The sequence below is a fragment of the Macrosteles quadrilineatus genome, unplaced genomic scaffold (genome assembly GCF_028750875.1).
Source record: "Macrosteles quadrilineatus isolate MER2022 unplaced genomic scaffold, UCM_ALF_1.0 Scaffold_9__3_contigs__length_116548681, whole genome shotgun sequence".
In the NCBI taxonomy this organism is placed as follows: Eukaryota; Metazoa; Arthropoda; class Insecta; order Hemiptera; family Cicadellidae; genus Macrosteles; species Macrosteles quadrilineatus.
Window position 1 is genome coordinate 51,063,828 of NW_026542602.1, and position 17,429 is coordinate 51,081,256.

Genomic DNA, 17,429 nt, shown 5'->3' on the forward strand with positions numbered 1-17,429 from the left:
ACTGTTATACCTGATTTCTAATGTCTCAGGTACCAAAATGGGAACCAACCAGGAGCTGGGACCTCCCCTCTCCATCCTCAAACTTCCCCTCCCTATAGGAAATTGTCTACTACAGCAAAACTGTAAAACCTAAAAAATAATTGGTTTGAAAATTTAAAAAAAAATCCTGTAACACTTGAGCCGTGACTATTTCCACCGGGCGAATGTCACGACTCATGATCAATGGTCAAAGTGTTTTTTTATAGTAGGCTAGTTCAGTGTTTCGTTTGTTACTTCCACGACCCCGAACAAGGCTGTGAGTCTTGTTTTTCTTACTCCGACCGTCTAGTGTCAGAGGCTCCGAGACATCGCTCCTGTCGACAACAAGTTGATAATTCATCCTTTTACATCTTTATTGTGTGACAGTGAACCTTGCGGTATTGAACTTAGACTGTTACTACTATGTTTCTGGGTTTGTTACTCAGGGCCCATGTGTGCGGTGAAACTGTAACACCGGAAGCATGGCGGAGAAAAGTTACCACCTTGAGGCCTCTGTTGGAACTCTGGCCAGCCCCTCTCCGTCCATCTTCAACGGCTCTACAGTGTTCTGTACCTGGATAGAATGAAGGAAAACCGCAACTACCGCAAGTTGTTGTTATTGTTGTTAACTGTTATTTATTTATAGATTCTTTTATTTGAAAGTTTATTGTTGCTGTTTTTGACTGAAGAGATTTATCACTTGTTATTTTTTTTTTAAACTGCATAAATTATTCCTTTTTTTAAATTTCAATTTTGGGGCCCCTAAATCCTTAAGGTTATCAATTCTAGATGAAAGATATATATATATATATATTTATTTACTGTTGCAATTTTATAATATTTTAGTAAAAAAAAAATAAAGCTTATTAAATTACTTTCACTGAAATTAGCCTATACTTTGAATGATTAAGAAGAAATTTATCTATTGTTATAGTTCGTTAATTTTGGTAATTTCTTTTTATTAAATGTTAAATTTTTATTAAATCTTTCTGATAATTGAATAATAAAAGAAAAGACTGTAAGTCAGCAGCTTAGATGGGTATCTAAATTTTTTTAAAGTTTAATTGAGAGTTTTAATTCATGTATTGTTGTTGATTTTGTTGTTGTGTTTATTTAATTGGTTAATTACAGCTAGTTTCTCTCAAATTGTGTGTTGTTCTTGAACCTCCATCCATGGTTCTCATTTTGTTAAGTAAAGTTTTGTGAGCCGCTCCTCGGGTCTGCGCATGGATCACGCTTCCATTTCGTTAGTCTGGGTGCAGGCACGAGGGCATGGTTCACACTGATGTCTTCCCTCTAAAATTAAGCCTATAACTAACACTTACATTTAATCTGCCACTGCTTGTTGACCATGTCTTGTGCCAAAGTGTGGTCGCAGATGTCGTACTTGTACTCGGTGCCGTCGAATGTGTCGAAGGTACGACCAGTGATGTTACATTTCCCTTCAGGCACATGTCTCTGCTCACAACTGTACTCTGGGCACTTGTCTGCCACTGCCTCCAGCATCTGGTTGCAACAATATAGTAATTATCTAGGTGGAACATATGTTTATGCTTTCTTACTACAGTGTGTACTGGGGAGCGAGCTGGTGTAATGGAAGAGCGTGAGGCTTTGGTCTATGAGGTCCTGGGGATAATACTGAATCCCTTTAGACTTAGCCTGAAGTAATGTCTAATGTGTAAAACAATTGCAGTATTGAGCCTAGCATCCTAAAATGTAAAGGTGAGACAAAGAAAAATAATTAGAAATACACTACTTATTTTTTTTGTGATTTTCAGGTATCTTGACTCTTCTAATTTATTGTAATGTTGGTAAGATTAATTTGCTTTCATTACGCCTCACTAAGTCTAGCCTGAAATAATGTGAAAAAAATCCTGTGCTTGTGACTAGTGTCCTAGGGGAAAAAGTATAATTTGTGGTGTTGAAATTATTGGAAAATACCCATTAAAAAAAATTATGATCAAAGAAAGTTTACTAAACCAATCATTGATTAAGTTTAGATAAAAAATAAATAGGATTGCTTAGTAATATCAACTAGTTAAGGAAATATTATAAATGCACGATAACTAAGAGCGTCAACTTCATAGGACACAAGGGAATTGAGGCTTTAGGTCATAGTAGCCATCATTTGAACAATTCATTATCACAGGTTATTATGTTATCTTCTCCTCCTTTCATCTATCGTATCTTCTCTATACATTGAAATGACAGTTTAAATAATTTTACTAGAATGCACTTTTGTAAAACCATCTACCCAGTTATCAATAATAATCTCAATATCCACATACCTTTAGATCATAGTCCTCAGCACATTTTGGAACAGGACAACTTTCCTCTTTTGGCTTAGAAGGTACACATTTATACTGCGGACAGATCAGGATGGATTTTATTTTCACGGGCTTTTGGTGTCTTCGGCCTCCTTTTACCCCTCCTTTAACCCCTCCTTTGACTCCCTTAAACATTGAGCTCCACTTTGACCACTGGGGCTCCATGAATTCTGCTTCTGTTTGACTTGAAGTGAAGACTACCTCGAATCCCTCTGGACACTCAACTTTGGGACACTCCTTGAGTCTGGCAACTGAAATGTAAAATAATTTATCGATGGTAACACGTTTAAATACTGTTAACTGTCCTTCTTAAGAACTCTTATTTCATTGGAAGTCTAAAAAAGACATACTTAGCTACTTTTTCTGGTCATAAAGTTTTAATACCTAAAGTATTTTCCTGCAACAAGTTTAAATTTTTTTGCTCAAAACCACATCATTGACATACTTCTCACACTGTGTGATCACACTGTGTGATGTGAACCTGTTTTGTTTACTTCTGTGCATGTCATATTCAATAAATTCTTTTGACATAATTTTAGTTTCATCCGATCGTTGTAGGCTAAAGCAGAGAAGCGAGCTGGTCTAGAGTTAGAGCACGAGACTTGAGTCCCCAATGTCCCAGGTTCAAATGCTACCAGTCACCAGTTGATTTTACCTAAGTTATAATGCCGCAACCCTCTCTAGGCATCGCCATAAGTAGGCCTAATGTGGTAAATAATTCGGGCTAGAACTAAAAAAAAAATACCTGGAGCAGGTGTAGTTATCTTCCTGGTAACAGGTTTCGCAGTAGTTGTTGTAGTAGTTGTAGTGACCGTGGTGGTGGTACAGTCAACCTCATCATCAGGACAGTCCACCATGCCGTCACACCAGAGTGTACTGTTGATACAAACGTTGGACGTAGGACAGAGTCTCGTATCCTCGGGACAGGGTTTGCAGACGCAACCACAAGTAGTAGTCAACACGGCTTGGAGACCCTGCACAGCCGCACCACATAAATCAATTTATTAACTTTTTACAGTTTTTTTCAATTTTTATCACTCAGTTCTTTAAACATTTTTATCCTATGTAGGATGGCTTTTTCATGATATTTCAATTTGCGTTTAGTTCAAGTAAGGAATTTTTTATGCCAAGTGTTGTTTAGGTGAAAGTTTGTCTCAGAGGTGTTTAAAAGATGTTGTGATGGATTGTATCAACCAATACGTAAACATTTCCAGTTCTGCAATTTTGTTCTCTTAAACAAGTATAACTTAACACATCACTAGGGAATGATGGGGGAACTTGATCAAATACTAAGAACTTAAAAGACCTTCACTTAGTTTGCAGTTTAATTGGTGAAGTTGAAAACAGGAAGGAAAGACTGGTATTTTAACGTTAGCCAAAAATTTTGAATACAATGTTGTGTCATAAACATAATATAAATTTACAAAAAAGTATTGGGAGAAACATTAGCAGAAGACAAAAAAAGTAAGAGCTCTTCCAATTAAAAGGACTTGAGTGATCTAATGTTGACCATAAAATGAAAAAAAGATTTAAACTCACAACTAGTATGAGGCTTTCAGAAAATCATTGTCATCAAATGTTGTTCCCATTTTTACACAAATAATGGCTAGAAATTAACCTAACTGATTTTCGACTGACAAGACTTGGTTGGCATTTCTAATAAACTTTTAGACAAATTTTCTTTTTCTTGTTCTAATGAATAAGTCGATAAGCCCAGTTGCACCATGTACTTCTGAGATACCCTCTTTATTTTTTCACACAACAAAGAAATTTGAATAGTTATGTGCACAATGTGTTTTCAGTACTAACTGTACCTCAAGACAAGACGGGCAGACTTTCTTGGAGCAGCGAGATTGTCCGTTGAGGCTACAGATGCATTGGTCACAATCCTCTGTGTCGTAAGTGGCACCAACTGAGTATCTACAACAAAATACAGCTACTTTACACGGATATTGGTAGAAACTAAGTTTGATTGTTCAATTCGTAAATCTTGCTCTTAATAAATAAGAGGTTAATATACCTGAATACCTCAAGTAATTGTTACACCTCTTTTAAGGCTGGATCGTTGGATCCCAGATTTATATTTTGAGTTATTCGAGGCTGCACAAAAATTAAATATTAAAGGTGGCTGGTTCCATCCGATGTGGAGTTTATTCTGGGTGCTATAGTAAATCAATGATTATGAAAATCAACTTCAAATTTTTTCCAAAAGAAAAAACTTTAAATGGGCGATAAAAGTGAATAAAGACAGAATAAGATTAATTAACCTTACACAAAACACTACTGCTTTGTTTCATTAGGTACTCAAATAAATAATTTTACTTTTAAATTTAGTTGTACCTTACCTATTCATGTTGAATAGGTACTTCAGTCGTTTATGTCCTACCTACAGAATATTTGGTTGGAATGTCTTTATAATGTAATTTTTATATAAAAACTACAGTTATAGAGTCAGACAAAACGAGATAATAAAGAAGAGGATTACAGTAGAGGCGTTGACAGTAGAGACGACGATTTGTGGCTGTAATATATGCCAGCTTCTTTTACAGCATTTGTAGGCTACCTTGTCTAACTGCCAAGTATTTTTAGCCAACAACTTGCTGTCTTCACTTTCCATATTTATAAGCCACTTGAAGATTATGATAAAAATCAGTCATAATACCTACTGTAATACAATAGAAAAATTATTTACTTGATTTGCAAAAAAGAATAAATAAATAACATTCACAGTGACAGTTGTGGACCAGGCTTTACATTTTACTGATTTGGAGAGGGGCATCCCTCCCGAAACTGAACCCTGAGGCTACTACTGCATTCACACACTAAAGTAACGTGTGTACATAATGTTATACTGACGGTATATGTCCCACGTAGCAAGGACACAGTGTTCTGTTGGTGCATTGTTCCCCATCCCACCAACTGTCCGAGGTACAGGGACAAGGTGTGACAGGCGGGGCTCCCTCACACACATTACACAGCGGCTCTGGCCCCGCCGTGGTTGGCACCTCAACTGTTGTCACTGTTGCTGCAGATTTCAACACATATTACAGACAATACAGCATAAGGTCAGGCGATTTATGTATACACATATCTAACATAACTTATTTCTTGTAACTTTTGTTTTGGGTTAGGTAAGATTAGGCTACGTTAGGCAGAGTAATGATAAAACTTACTTAGAGACCACTGAAAGTCTCTATGGGTACGGTTCGTAGAAACTTAGGTAGGTACGGTAGTTTTACTTTGTTTTTTCTGTGTATGGTTCTTAATATGTTATATTAGCATAAACTTTCATACAGTCTTTCATTTGGATCTGATGTACATAACCACAACACTAGAAATATAAGTAAATTTAATGTTCCTTTTTTTGTAGATTGGCTAAGACAGCAAACAACTACAAAATACTGGGTTTAAACTTTAGTTTATATAATAATTTATCATTAGAATGAAGGAATATTTTGAATATTTGTCTAAATCTAAGTATATTTGTACAAACTGTCTATTTCAGGATACACCGTTTGTTGAATTTTCCATTGTATTCAATAGAAGATTTTTTACTTAGATTATATTGGAATTGGAATGCCTCAAGTTACTTTCTACAATGAAATGTGCCAAACATATATTTAACTGTTATTCAATAGACTATTCTTAATGTTACTTACGATAAGGCAAGAAGCAGCCGAGTATTTCAACCCTGAGAGCAGGAATGTTGTGCCAGCTGTTGGGGTATATTCTGATGTATCGTGCATGGAGAGGCTTGTCAAAGTAGTTGGTGTAAATAGAACCGCTGTCGTAGTTGGCCAAGAACACCTTAAATACGTTTGTTACGATCAACAAAAATAGAACTTCTACGCTTATCCTTTATCTGCTAGTCCGGTACTAGTTAGTTAGGAGGAATAGTAAGAATCTACTGAAGCAGTCAAAAAATTTTGAAGAGTAAATATTTTTTTAACACATTACTCAATATTCTTTGAAACCTAATAATACAACATTCCAGTAAAGTGACTATCTTTCTACCTTCTCAGTTCCGTCGGGAGACAGTATGACGTTCCAGTTGACACTGTCGTGGCTGTATGTGACTCTGTAGCTAGTGACCCACGCAGGCTCATACATGTCTTCCACAGCCTCTGGGGACCCTCGTGTCTTGACTCCAGTCAACACTCTCTCTGATGTCAGGTCAAACTGTAACACACACAACATGTATTACGTCAGTCTTGTGAGGTCTCTGGCCACAAGTGACCCACACAGGCTCATACATGCCTTCCAAAGCTTCTGGGTACCCTCCTGTCTTGACTCCAGTCAACACTCTCTCTGATGTCAGGTCAAACTGTAACACACACAACATGTATTACGTCAGTCTTGTGAGGTCTCTGGCCACAAGTGACCCACGCAGGCTCATACATGCCTTCCACAGCCTCTGGGGACCCTCGTGTCTTGACTCCAGTCAACACTCTCTCTGATGTTAGGTCAAACTGTAACACACACAACATGTATTACGTCAGTCTTGTGAGGTCTCTGGCCACAAGTGACCCACACAGGCTCATACATGCCTTCCAAAGCTTCTGGGTACCCTCCTGTCTTGACTCCAGTCAACACTCTCTCTGATGTCAGGTCAAACTGTAACACACACAACATGTATTACGTCAGTCTTGTGAGGTCTCTGGCCACAAGTGACCCACACAGGCTCATACATGCCTTCCACAGCCTCTGGGGACCCTCGTGTCTTGACTCCAGTCAACACTCTCTCTGATGTCAGGTCAAACTGTAACACACACAACATGTATTACGTCAGTCTTGTGAGGTCTCTGGCCACAAGTGACCCACACAGGCTCATACATGCCTTCCACAGCCTCTGGGGACCCTCGTGTCTTGATTCCAGTCAACACTCTCTCTGATGTCAGGTCAAACTGTAACACACGCAACATGTATTAATTCTGTCTTGTGAGGTCTCCCACCACAAGGTGTTCCTGGACACCAATTCAGTGGTAAATCACAAATATCTCATTCAGAGGAAGAAAATGAGTGAAGCAGGCAAAGAGGAATGCTGCGGAAACAGATACAGACAGAATATTTCTCCAGCAGAGCCCTTAAAATGGGGTGCAGTCAACCATCCCACATTGGGCATCTTGGAGCCAGGAGGAAATCAATTATTGCTCAGTTGCCGAGACGAGTCAGTGCTCGCTCCATTGTCGGGAGAAAACATCTACGCTACAAGCTCTGGTAGTAAAAATTGGTAATGTAAAGTGTTGCATGAATGCTAAGGTAGCAAGAGGGATACAAGTTTAGTACATTTTATGTTACCTGTATCCACTCGCTGGGAGAGCTAAGAAGAGGTATCCAGCCCCGCTCAGCAGACAGAGCAGCATCTCTGGTGTTGAAGTTGGTCTGCTTGGCGGAGGAAACTGATACCTGACTGGGGCTCAGTGTACCTGCGTCCAACCCCATCTCATCCGTGCACACTGCAAATATAAAATGCTTTAAAATAAAAATTCACTTGAAAATGAAAAATTGAGTTTTTCACATCTTTATTCTAGGGTGAGCGAGCTATAGTGGTTAGAACGCGGGACTTCGGTCCTGGGTTCAAATCCCGATAAATCACCAATGGATTTTGTATGAGTGATATTGCCGCAACCCCTATGTCTAGCCTGAATTAATGTGAAAAAATATACCGGGCTGGTGCGTAGCGTACTAGGAAAAAACCTATTCCAAGGCTAGGTTAAAATAATATTGTAGGCCTACATGTTGTAAAACGTCTTCAATAGAACGTATTTTACTCTTCAACATACCTGGAGCTAGTGTGGTAGGAACGACCGTGGTGGTTGTGGTTGGTTCTGTGGTTGGTTGTGTGTTAATCTGTTCACCACAACCAAGCAGTTCTACTTTCATAACAATAGAGCCTGTCCAGGACTGAGGTAACACTCGCACAAACCTAGCCTCGACTGGAGTAGAGAACATCTGCAGCAGGGGTTCTCCTGTCAGAGATCCTCGGAATATCTGTAATGAAATCAATAATTTGTAATAATCAAACCGAAATCTTCAATTTTATAAGTAAAATATGATGAGTGTATTTGTCAAATACACTGAGAAACACAAACTTACATTACTCACTTAACAACGTTTCAAAATATTTGAGGTTTACTTAACTTCAAATATTGTTAATGAAAAGGGACTTCAGTAAAGTGAAATGACGACAAACCTCGATGATTTTCCAGGATCTGCTATTGAGATATTTACTTATTTATGAATCATTTATTGCAGACACCCAATAACTAACATTTATTTTTTCGATTTTGACTTTTTGGTATATAAATGATGTACAAATTGCATTAATCCAACTCTGTCATGAACTCTGATAAAGACAATAAGACAATGCATTATCGTGAAGCTCTCACGATTAATGAACAAGATTATAAAGTAGGGGTTTTCAATTTTGTTTACACAAAAACACAACTAGGTATGTTAGGAAAAGTTACAAAAAATTGATGAAACAGAACAACTACAGTAACAAACAAACACTTATTTTCTACACTATTTATAAAATTCATGCTGAATTAACGTGAGATAAAGTTTACAAATATATTCAAAGACAATCGGAGAGCTTACCTCTGGTAGTCCATAGACAGACACATAGCTGTAACTGACATTATCTGAGCTGTACAGTATCTGGTAGCTAGTGATGTGTTGTTCCTTGTTGCCAGCAGTCCACACACCATACACTGGTTCCAACACTCCCAGGTCAATCTGTTAAAATCCCCATAGATCAGAGAGTAATTTTTAATCTTCAAAAGGTTAACCAAATACAGTGACACCTCCTAGAACTCGTTAGATTATCAGTTGCCATGGGAATCACTCAAAAACCTACTCAACATTGGGAGAGCATTGTATTTATTTAGACATGTGATCATTGGTTTCCAATCTTGCCACGAGAAATGTCGTTTCAGTATAGCCAACTTCCTGCCGATCCAGCCCGGTTAAACCGATGTGCTGGCCGAGTGAAGTCCGGTTAAAGTCCGGTTAAAAGTTGTCCGGATATGAGGGAGTCTACTGCACATACAAGTTAAAAATTTGGAGATCAAAAATGTGGTTGAGGAGACCACAGATATTTGCTAGTGAGTAAAAATTAAAAACATAAGATAGTGAAAGACATGGTATAAGATAAATTGATCACAAATTCTTTGTTTGAAGTTCATTTTTGGTGATGACGAATCAATATTATTAAGCTTGCAGCTATATTATTAATTATTAATTATTATTAATTATTATTAATTATTAATTATTATTATATATTAAGCTTGCGAATTTATATTATTGATTGTTGCAGACATATTCCATTGCTGTTAGAAAAAAAATGTTTTCACAATGCTCTGGGGTCTGGAATCGGATCTCGTCCTCATGTAAGAAAACACTCGAAACATGTGACGCTCAGCGCCACTATTTTATATAGTGCCACACAACTAAATCGCTGGCCTTGCGATCGGCGCGCCTCCTTCGGTCTGCCGCTTGCCTTTTTTTTTCGAGAAACGTCAAGGAGCTACGAAATCGAGTTTTCCTCGGTCTTGTCTGTCGCCGGCCTCCGTCCCCTTCGTTGGATTTTCTGATTGTCCGTTTACTGAGATCGACATGCCTTCGTTTTATCAGGATGAGTCTATAATTAATTATTAAGTAGAGCTAAGACCAGGATGATAGGCTAGTTTAATTATTTAAGGGGAAGCCGGCAGGCCTTCGCCCCATTCGCAGAAATGTAAATTCCAAATTATATGATTACCTCGCTTAACGAGGTAATCATTCCTAGACATGCAAAAATCACCACGTTGAAGGCTTAAGTATCAATTGTTTCAGGAATCGCCTTATGAGTCCAAATTGATTCAGTAATGAGTTAGGGAGTGATATTTACCTGTTTTTAATTCATTACCATTTACACTATCTACCAGTTTAGTTTGGAAGGTTAGCTATAGTTCTTTTAAATAGTTAAAAATAAGTAATCAAAGCTGGCTTGGCCTGCTTCTGGTCTGGGTAAAGATTTCCGCCCTCTGGTTCCCCAACAACGTTTCCAATTTAATTGTCATTTCAAGATGGTAGTAGAGTACAGCACCTTCTTAATTGCAACATGTTAGGGTCCTCCAGGCCCTAACACCCACAACAGCCAATTACCAACACATTTCACTTAATTACAATCAATACATCACATCACCACAGAATCAATAATCAGTTTTCACACCATCAATCTCACCAAAGGGCAACATATGGTAGCAGAGCGTGGTTTCGATCCACGGACCTCTGGGTTATGGGCCCAGCACGCTTTCCAACACTTGGGCCAAGCGCGATGGTTCACATTGCTAGATTTAAACTCTGCTTACAACCAGATTCCCCTTGCTGAAGAATCCAAGCCCTTCACATCTTTTGTCGTACCTTGGGCACAATATGAATTTAATTTCCTCCCTTTTGGACTTGCTTCAGGTAGCATGGTGCTCACCTCGCTTATAGACAAAATTTTTGGTGACATCAAATTTAAGTACATTTATAATTTCTTCGATGATTTGTGTATCTACAGCGATTCCACATTTGAGGATCACTTAGAAAAGGTTAGAACAGTCATTCAGAGGCTTTGTGAGGCTGGACTCACCGTAAATCCGGAGAAAATTACAGTAGCATCCAACAAAATCCAATTTCTCGGCCATGTTTTCAGCAACCACACCATCTCCATACACCCAGACAGAACCAGACCAATAGACGAATACCCCACCCCCAAAAACATAAAACAGTTGTCTCGTTTTTTGGGCATGACAGCATTTTACGCTCGATTCATTAAGGATTATGCTACCATCACCATGCCTCTCAACCAGTTAAAGAAGAAAGCAGTTCCCTTCATTTTCGGCCCTGACCAAATCGCAGCATTTGAAACATTAAAGCGAGCGCTAGTATCATCCACAATTCTCCGTATGCCGGATTTCTCAAAGGACTTTGTAGTCCATACCGACGCTAGCGGGTCAGCAATTGGAGCGGTTCTGTTACAATCACACAATGACCAGTTGTTTCCGGTCTCATACGCATCCCGAGCACTAAACAAACATGAGATCAATTATTCCACCTTGCAGCTAGAGTGCCTTGCAATAGTTTTTGCCTTGCAGAAATACCAACAATATCTGGAACACCGAGAGTTCGAGCTTCACTCGGACTGCTCAGCCCTCACCTGGCTTCTCAATCATCCCCGCCAGATGGGCAAGATAGGCCGTTGGATTTCCTTTATCAATTCATTTAAATTTAAAATCTATCATATTCGCGGAAAGGACAATGTCATTGCCGACTGCCTTTCTCGCCTTTTTGAGAACTCCGAGTCAACTGAAATAGAGCCCGCCACGCCGCAACCTACAGCCCTTTCCCTTTTCACACTTCCCGAGGTATTCAAGGACATTGCCAGTCACCAACTGGAAGATCCCGACCTCAGAAAGATAATCCGGTCCAATGAAAAACCCCCAAATTATTCAGTCGAGAACAATATTCTTTTGTACCAACAGCCAAACCAAACCAAACCAAGAGTGGTGGTCCCCACTAAGCTCTTTGACCTCCTTTTTCAATATTATCATCAGTCTCCCACTTCGGCCCACCTAGGCATCAGCAAAACCTTATCACGCATCGAACCTTTTTTCTGGTCACCCGACCTCAAGAACTACATTTCCAACAGGGTCAGAACATGCGTCAGTTGCCAGAGGTGCAAACAAGCCCCAAACACCAGGGTAGGAAAGCTCGCATCTGAAATTGTGACCAACCCATGGGAGAAAATTTTCATTGACCACATCGGTCCCCTCCCTCTTTCTCTCAATCGGAATAGATACATTCTTACCATAGTTGACTCCTTCTCAAAGTTTTGCCTCATGATCCCCGTTAGGAACACCAAGGCCGAAACCACAGCCAATGTTCTCAATAAACAGGTTTTTTCTATTTTTGGACCACCCAAGTATTTAGTCTCGGACAACGTTTCACATTTTAAATCCGTCACCGTAAGGAACCTTTGCATGGGTCTAGGAATCCAACACATCTACACCAGTCCATATTATCCCAACCCCTCACATGCCGAGAGGGTCAACAAACAGATTAAAATTGCAATCCGGATTTTCCATCACCAGCATCAAAAGCACTGGGACCAGGACTTGCACTGGTTTCAGATAGCCTTTAATTCCGCTCAACATGAATCAACCAAAGTTTCCCCAGCCCGTTTATTTCTTGGTAGAAACCTGTACCACCCCTTGGAGTTGCATTGGAACCTGGACAAATTGGTTGACGAGCATGCTTCCCCACAATCCTCACGTGAGGAATGGGAAAGGGCGGTACAAAACCTCACAAAAGCTAGGCAACGTAGGCAGCAAGGCTACGACTTAAACAGATTGCCCAATCCCTACAAGACGGGAGATTGGGTAATGTTTAAGGAACATCATTTAAGCAAGGCTGCCGACTCAATCAATCAAAAGCTGTTGCCTGTCTGGTCAAAGCCTTGTGTTATAGAAACATTTTCATCACCAGTTACAGCACGTTTGATAAACCCATCCACAGGTAAATTCATCAGAAATGCACATATCTCTCAATTGAAGCGTTTTTTCCAACCACAATTTTGAAATACTCCCTTTACCCAGACCAGAAACGCAGTGCCGATGTGATACTAAGTTAAGTCTTCCACCCTCTGTCTCTTCAACCACCAACGCACGGGGGACTAGTGAGTCTCAGGGTATCCTTCCATAGGATGGGCTGCCCTACACGTCCCTTCCCCATGCGCTGTTGGTCAAATACCCCCTCTTCTAGTCTCCGACACCCCTGCTGAGTTGTTTTGAGTTTTTTTTTATGTAAAAATTACTTTCCTGCTGGTGTTTTACCTTTTATGTTTAATTTTTTTAATTTTACCCTGCAGGAAAGGGCTCAGTAGAGGCACCTTCTGTGGCGACCTTGAATTCAGTCGAGTGTTGGGAGACAACCTCTCACTATACTCTTTCCTATCATCCCCTTGATCTCTTTCTTCCTTTCTTCTTAACTTAAGTAGTCTGTAGTGGTAACTGTAGTTAGGTCTTAGGAAAAACCAAAGATTATTTAAGTTAATATATAGGTTTACAAGCTTCCAATAGAAAATATTTTTGCCCGTCCCATCAACGCCCGTGTATCGCACCAAGAACAAAACCGGCACGAATCCAAAGAGAAACCGTATCGTCGGGACTTTGTTAACAGCAGCATGCTTGTGAAATCAAGAATAATTTTGCTAATTGCAGTTTGCATGCGTAAAAAAAAAAATAAAAAATAAAAAAAAAAAAATAAATAAATAAATAAAAAAGGGGTTAATATAGAATTTGTATCCTTTCACACCTTCCAAACACAAAAGCACAGACAAAAATCGGTTTACGCGACCCACACCAGTCCAGCCTTGGTTACCCGGCACCTATCGTGGGTCAAATCCACAACGCCCCTGACAGATCACAGCCAACTCCGTCAGTGATCGGTCCACCGCCCTGCTACTTACCCTTCACCACCCTCAAGTAACACGACAGTTACCCTTTTTTATTTTTATATTCTCGGTAATACTTAAAACCTCAGTTTTTTTACAGTATAGCAGCTGCACAATCAAAAAAATATATATATATATATGAATTTATTAAAAGCACCTTGAGAATATTAGTAACAATATTTTTTTTTTAAAGTGGGTATCCCTCAAAAAGAAGAAAGTCCCAGTGTAACACAACAGTGCGATTGCCTCGAAAGCAAATCCGGCAAAATGGACTCGCTGTGGACACAACCTGTGAATGGAACAGTGGACAGGAAGGAGAAGAGTGCGCAGCACTGGTGAATCAACCCAGACTCAGCCTCCAGCAGCTTCGTCCTGGTTGGCACTGCTAGCAGCTTCGCCTTGGCCAATAGTGCCTGCAGACCGCAGAACTCCTGAAGTGACATCACAACCCGTCTACTCCAAGACGCCGCCCACAAAGCCACGAAGCAGTCACTGCGGCGAAGCGTCAAGCAGACTACCAACAGCCTATGCCACACAAGCTGCGCCAACTCATCCTCTACAACCGCCAGCCTGGAACAAACCAACCCAAACTGCGAGTGCCTTCTCCCACCCTCACAAAAACGAACAGAACAGTCAGTGTTCCCAAACCTTCCCCTTTCAAGAAACAAAATCAAAACAGTGCATAATAAAAAAAAAAATTAAAAAAAAAATAATAAAAAAAAAAAATTTGTGCTTGCAGTTGCCAACCTTATTGTTTCCAAAATGCAATTCTAGCTCAAATGTTTTCCCAAACAGGATAGCATGGCTGTCGTAACCCACATTCCTTCCTCATTTTTGCAGGGGGGGTGGATCCCGATCTCTGTCGTATTTGGCTCAACCAATCACAAAAACATTCACATCCCCCCAAAAAAAAAGGTGCCCAAGGTCCCAAGTCGAGCCGGACTGGTTTGGGGTTTTCTGTTTCACCCATCGATTTCTCGGCTACCTTTTGAACCAAACCGGGAAAGGTATCTGAGGACCCAGAAATTATGATGCGGAGAAGCAACTCGAGCGACAACCTTCCTTTTTGAAACACTACACACCTCTACTTTCCTTCCCTAACCAAAAAAAAAAAAAAAAAACCTTGAGGGGGGGTGGTTGTGACGCTCAGCGCCACTATTTTATATAGTGCCACACAACTAAATCGCTGGCCTTGCGATCGGCGCGCCTCCTTCGGTCTGCCGCTTGCCTTTTTTTCGAGAAACGTCAAGGAGCTACGAAATCGAGTTTTCCTCGGTCTTGTCTGTCGCCGGCCTCCGTCCCCTTCGTTGGATTTTCTGATTGTCCGTTTACTGAGATCGACATGCCTTCGTTTTATCAGGATGAGTCTATAATTAATTATTAAGTAGAGCTAAGACCAGGATGATAGGCTAGTTTAATTATTTAAGGGGAAGCCGGCAGGCCTTCGCCCCATTCGCAGAAATGTAAATTCCAAATTATATGATTACCTCGCTTAACGAGGTAATCATTCCTAGACATGCAAAAATCACCACGTTGAAGGCTTAAGTATCAATTGTTTCAGGAATCGCCTTATGAGTCCAAATTGATTCAGTAATGAGTTAGGGAGTGATATTTACCTGTTTTTTATTCATTACCATTTACACTATCTACCAGTTTAGTTTGGAAGGTTAGCTATAGTTCTTTTAAATAGTTAAAAATAAGTAATCAAAGCTGGCTTGGCCTGCTTCTGGTCTGGGTAAAGATTTCCGCCCTCTGGTTCCCCAACAACGTTTCCAATTTAATTGTCATTTCAAGATGGTAGTAGAGTACAGCACCTTCTTAATTGCAACATGTTAGGGTCCTCCAGGCCCTAACACCCACAACAGCCAATTACCAACACATTTCACTTAATTACAATCAATACATCACATCACCACAGAATCAATAATCAGTTTTCACACCATCAATCTCACCAAAGGGCAACAAACATAAAAAATCAGTACACAAACCCAGCGCTAATTTTCCCAGCCTTTTGAGTTTTAGTATTCTTTGGTTGATTCTGTGTATTAATCTCATAAGGCTTTTTAGTTGAATTTATGTATTCATCATGTTATGTACTATTTTCTCTTATCTTCTCTCGTATCAGGACGACTTTAAAAACAAATCACAAATACCCTTCTACTCCAACTATGAGCAAGGAACACAACCACACCACACTTTCAATAATTAGTTTATCAAGTAATTGACACAAACACAATCTTTTTAAATGAGTTGCATGGAGTGAAATTGTTGATTATGTTTGTTACCTAATGGGTTGGACATTACCTGGAAATATTCTCCCTCCCTACTCTCAGTAGGTTGCCAACCTCCTGTCTCCTCCCATTCGGCTGTGGCTCCTCCCAGTTTCAGCCTCCCATTGTCCGGCTCATATCCTGACATGCTAGACGAGGCACTCAAAGCCGATCCTGGCACCTTGGACATCAGTGGAGTGAGCCTGAAAATTGGAAAAAGACATTGTTAATATTTAGTCGGGTGAGTTAATTATTAAAACCGTAAAACAATTACTGACTTTCAGCTTTATTATGACTATTGATACACACTCTGTGTTGAATCAAGTATGAGGAAATTTCAAATGCAATTAAAAAGATAGAAAGACATAATTTTGGCTTTAGTTACTTTTCCTTGGGTCCTATAACAGAAACTTAGGCTTCAAGTTGTTCAAAACTTTACATTAGACTAATTTTACTGAGTAGCAGCCTTGAAAATAAAACGTCGGTGATTCATAGGCAGTTTAAAATTGCTAAATTAACTATCTGGTACTACTACACATGTATGGTAGACTAACATTGTTTTGTTATTGGACTATAGTTACTAATAAGTGCACCATAACTGCACCAGTGATACAAATCACACAAGAAACACTGACAAATAATGCCTCCCTTTAATCCTCATTTATTAAATACAAACTCATACTATTTTATAGCTGTTTAACCATCAACTTCACTTAATTAATTAATCAATCATTCACTTAATTAATAAGTACTTTAATTTTTGACTGATGTTTACATACGCAATGATTCATAAACTTTACCTGTCCTGATCACATGGTGGTGGTGGGCTAACAGTGCTCGGTACAACCAACGTGGTTGGAACCGTGGTCGTGGTTGTGGTAGGTTGTTCTGTGGTTGTCGTGGTTGTACGGCAGGCAGAGTCGTCACAAGTGTAGTGGTTATTCTCACAGATGCAAACCTTACAGTCTGACTCATGGATCACTTCGCCAGGCTACAAAAATGTAAAACAGGTCCTTTAATTATCCTGTATCAATTTCTTCTACTGTATTTTAGAATATGGTTGTAGACATGATAAATCTTTGTAGAGTTTTGATTTACATCATTGTATTTAAACGTTGTCTCCCATACCTTTACTATAGCTCCAGTAGAAGACCTACAAGTACAGTCGTCCACTCTGACGCAAGAGCCCCACTCTCGCCAACGGAATCCAGCAGGACAACCCGACACTGATCCTCGGGGCCAACATCCTGCGCATGCAAAATGTCAGTTTGTAGAACATAAACACGATAAAAATATTAAAACAATACAATTCCGATTTGTAAAATGATTATA

At 39.6% G+C, this 17,429-nt stretch overlaps 1 protein-coding gene across 1 annotated transcript in view; it reads right to left on the reverse strand.

The window, feature by feature from the left end:
- LOC129003431 (hemocytin) overlaps nucleotides 1-17,429 on the reverse strand; it is an 87,688-nt gene that overhangs the window by 24,207 nt on the left and 46,052 nt on the right. Inside the window, exons 44-59 of the mRNA XM_054431724.1 lie at nucleotides 17,226-17,344; nucleotides 16,898-17,088; nucleotides 16,132-16,300; nucleotides 8,946-9,083; nucleotides 8,129-8,336; nucleotides 7,644-7,801; nucleotides 7,130-7,249; nucleotides 6,840-6,959; nucleotides 6,589-6,669; nucleotides 6,360-6,524; nucleotides 6,005-6,152; nucleotides 5,202-5,370; nucleotides 4,160-4,265; nucleotides 3,091-3,319; nucleotides 2,307-2,596; nucleotides 1,344-1,524 (exon numbers count right to left, since the gene is read on the reverse strand). Coding sequence (XP_054287699.1) covers nucleotides 1,344-1,524; nucleotides 2,307-2,596; nucleotides 3,091-3,319; nucleotides 4,160-4,265; nucleotides 5,202-5,370; nucleotides 6,005-6,152; nucleotides 6,360-6,524; nucleotides 6,589-6,669; nucleotides 6,840-6,959; nucleotides 7,130-7,249; nucleotides 7,644-7,801; nucleotides 8,129-8,336; nucleotides 8,946-9,083; nucleotides 16,132-16,300; nucleotides 16,898-17,088; nucleotides 17,226-17,344 — 2,592 coding nt within the window. The remainder of the gene's footprint in view (nucleotides 1-1,343; nucleotides 1,525-2,306; nucleotides 2,597-3,090; nucleotides 3,320-4,159; nucleotides 4,266-5,201; nucleotides 5,371-6,004; nucleotides 6,153-6,359; nucleotides 6,525-6,588; nucleotides 6,670-6,839; nucleotides 6,960-7,129; nucleotides 7,250-7,643; nucleotides 7,802-8,128; nucleotides 8,337-8,945; nucleotides 9,084-16,131; nucleotides 16,301-16,897; nucleotides 17,089-17,225; nucleotides 17,345-17,429) is intronic.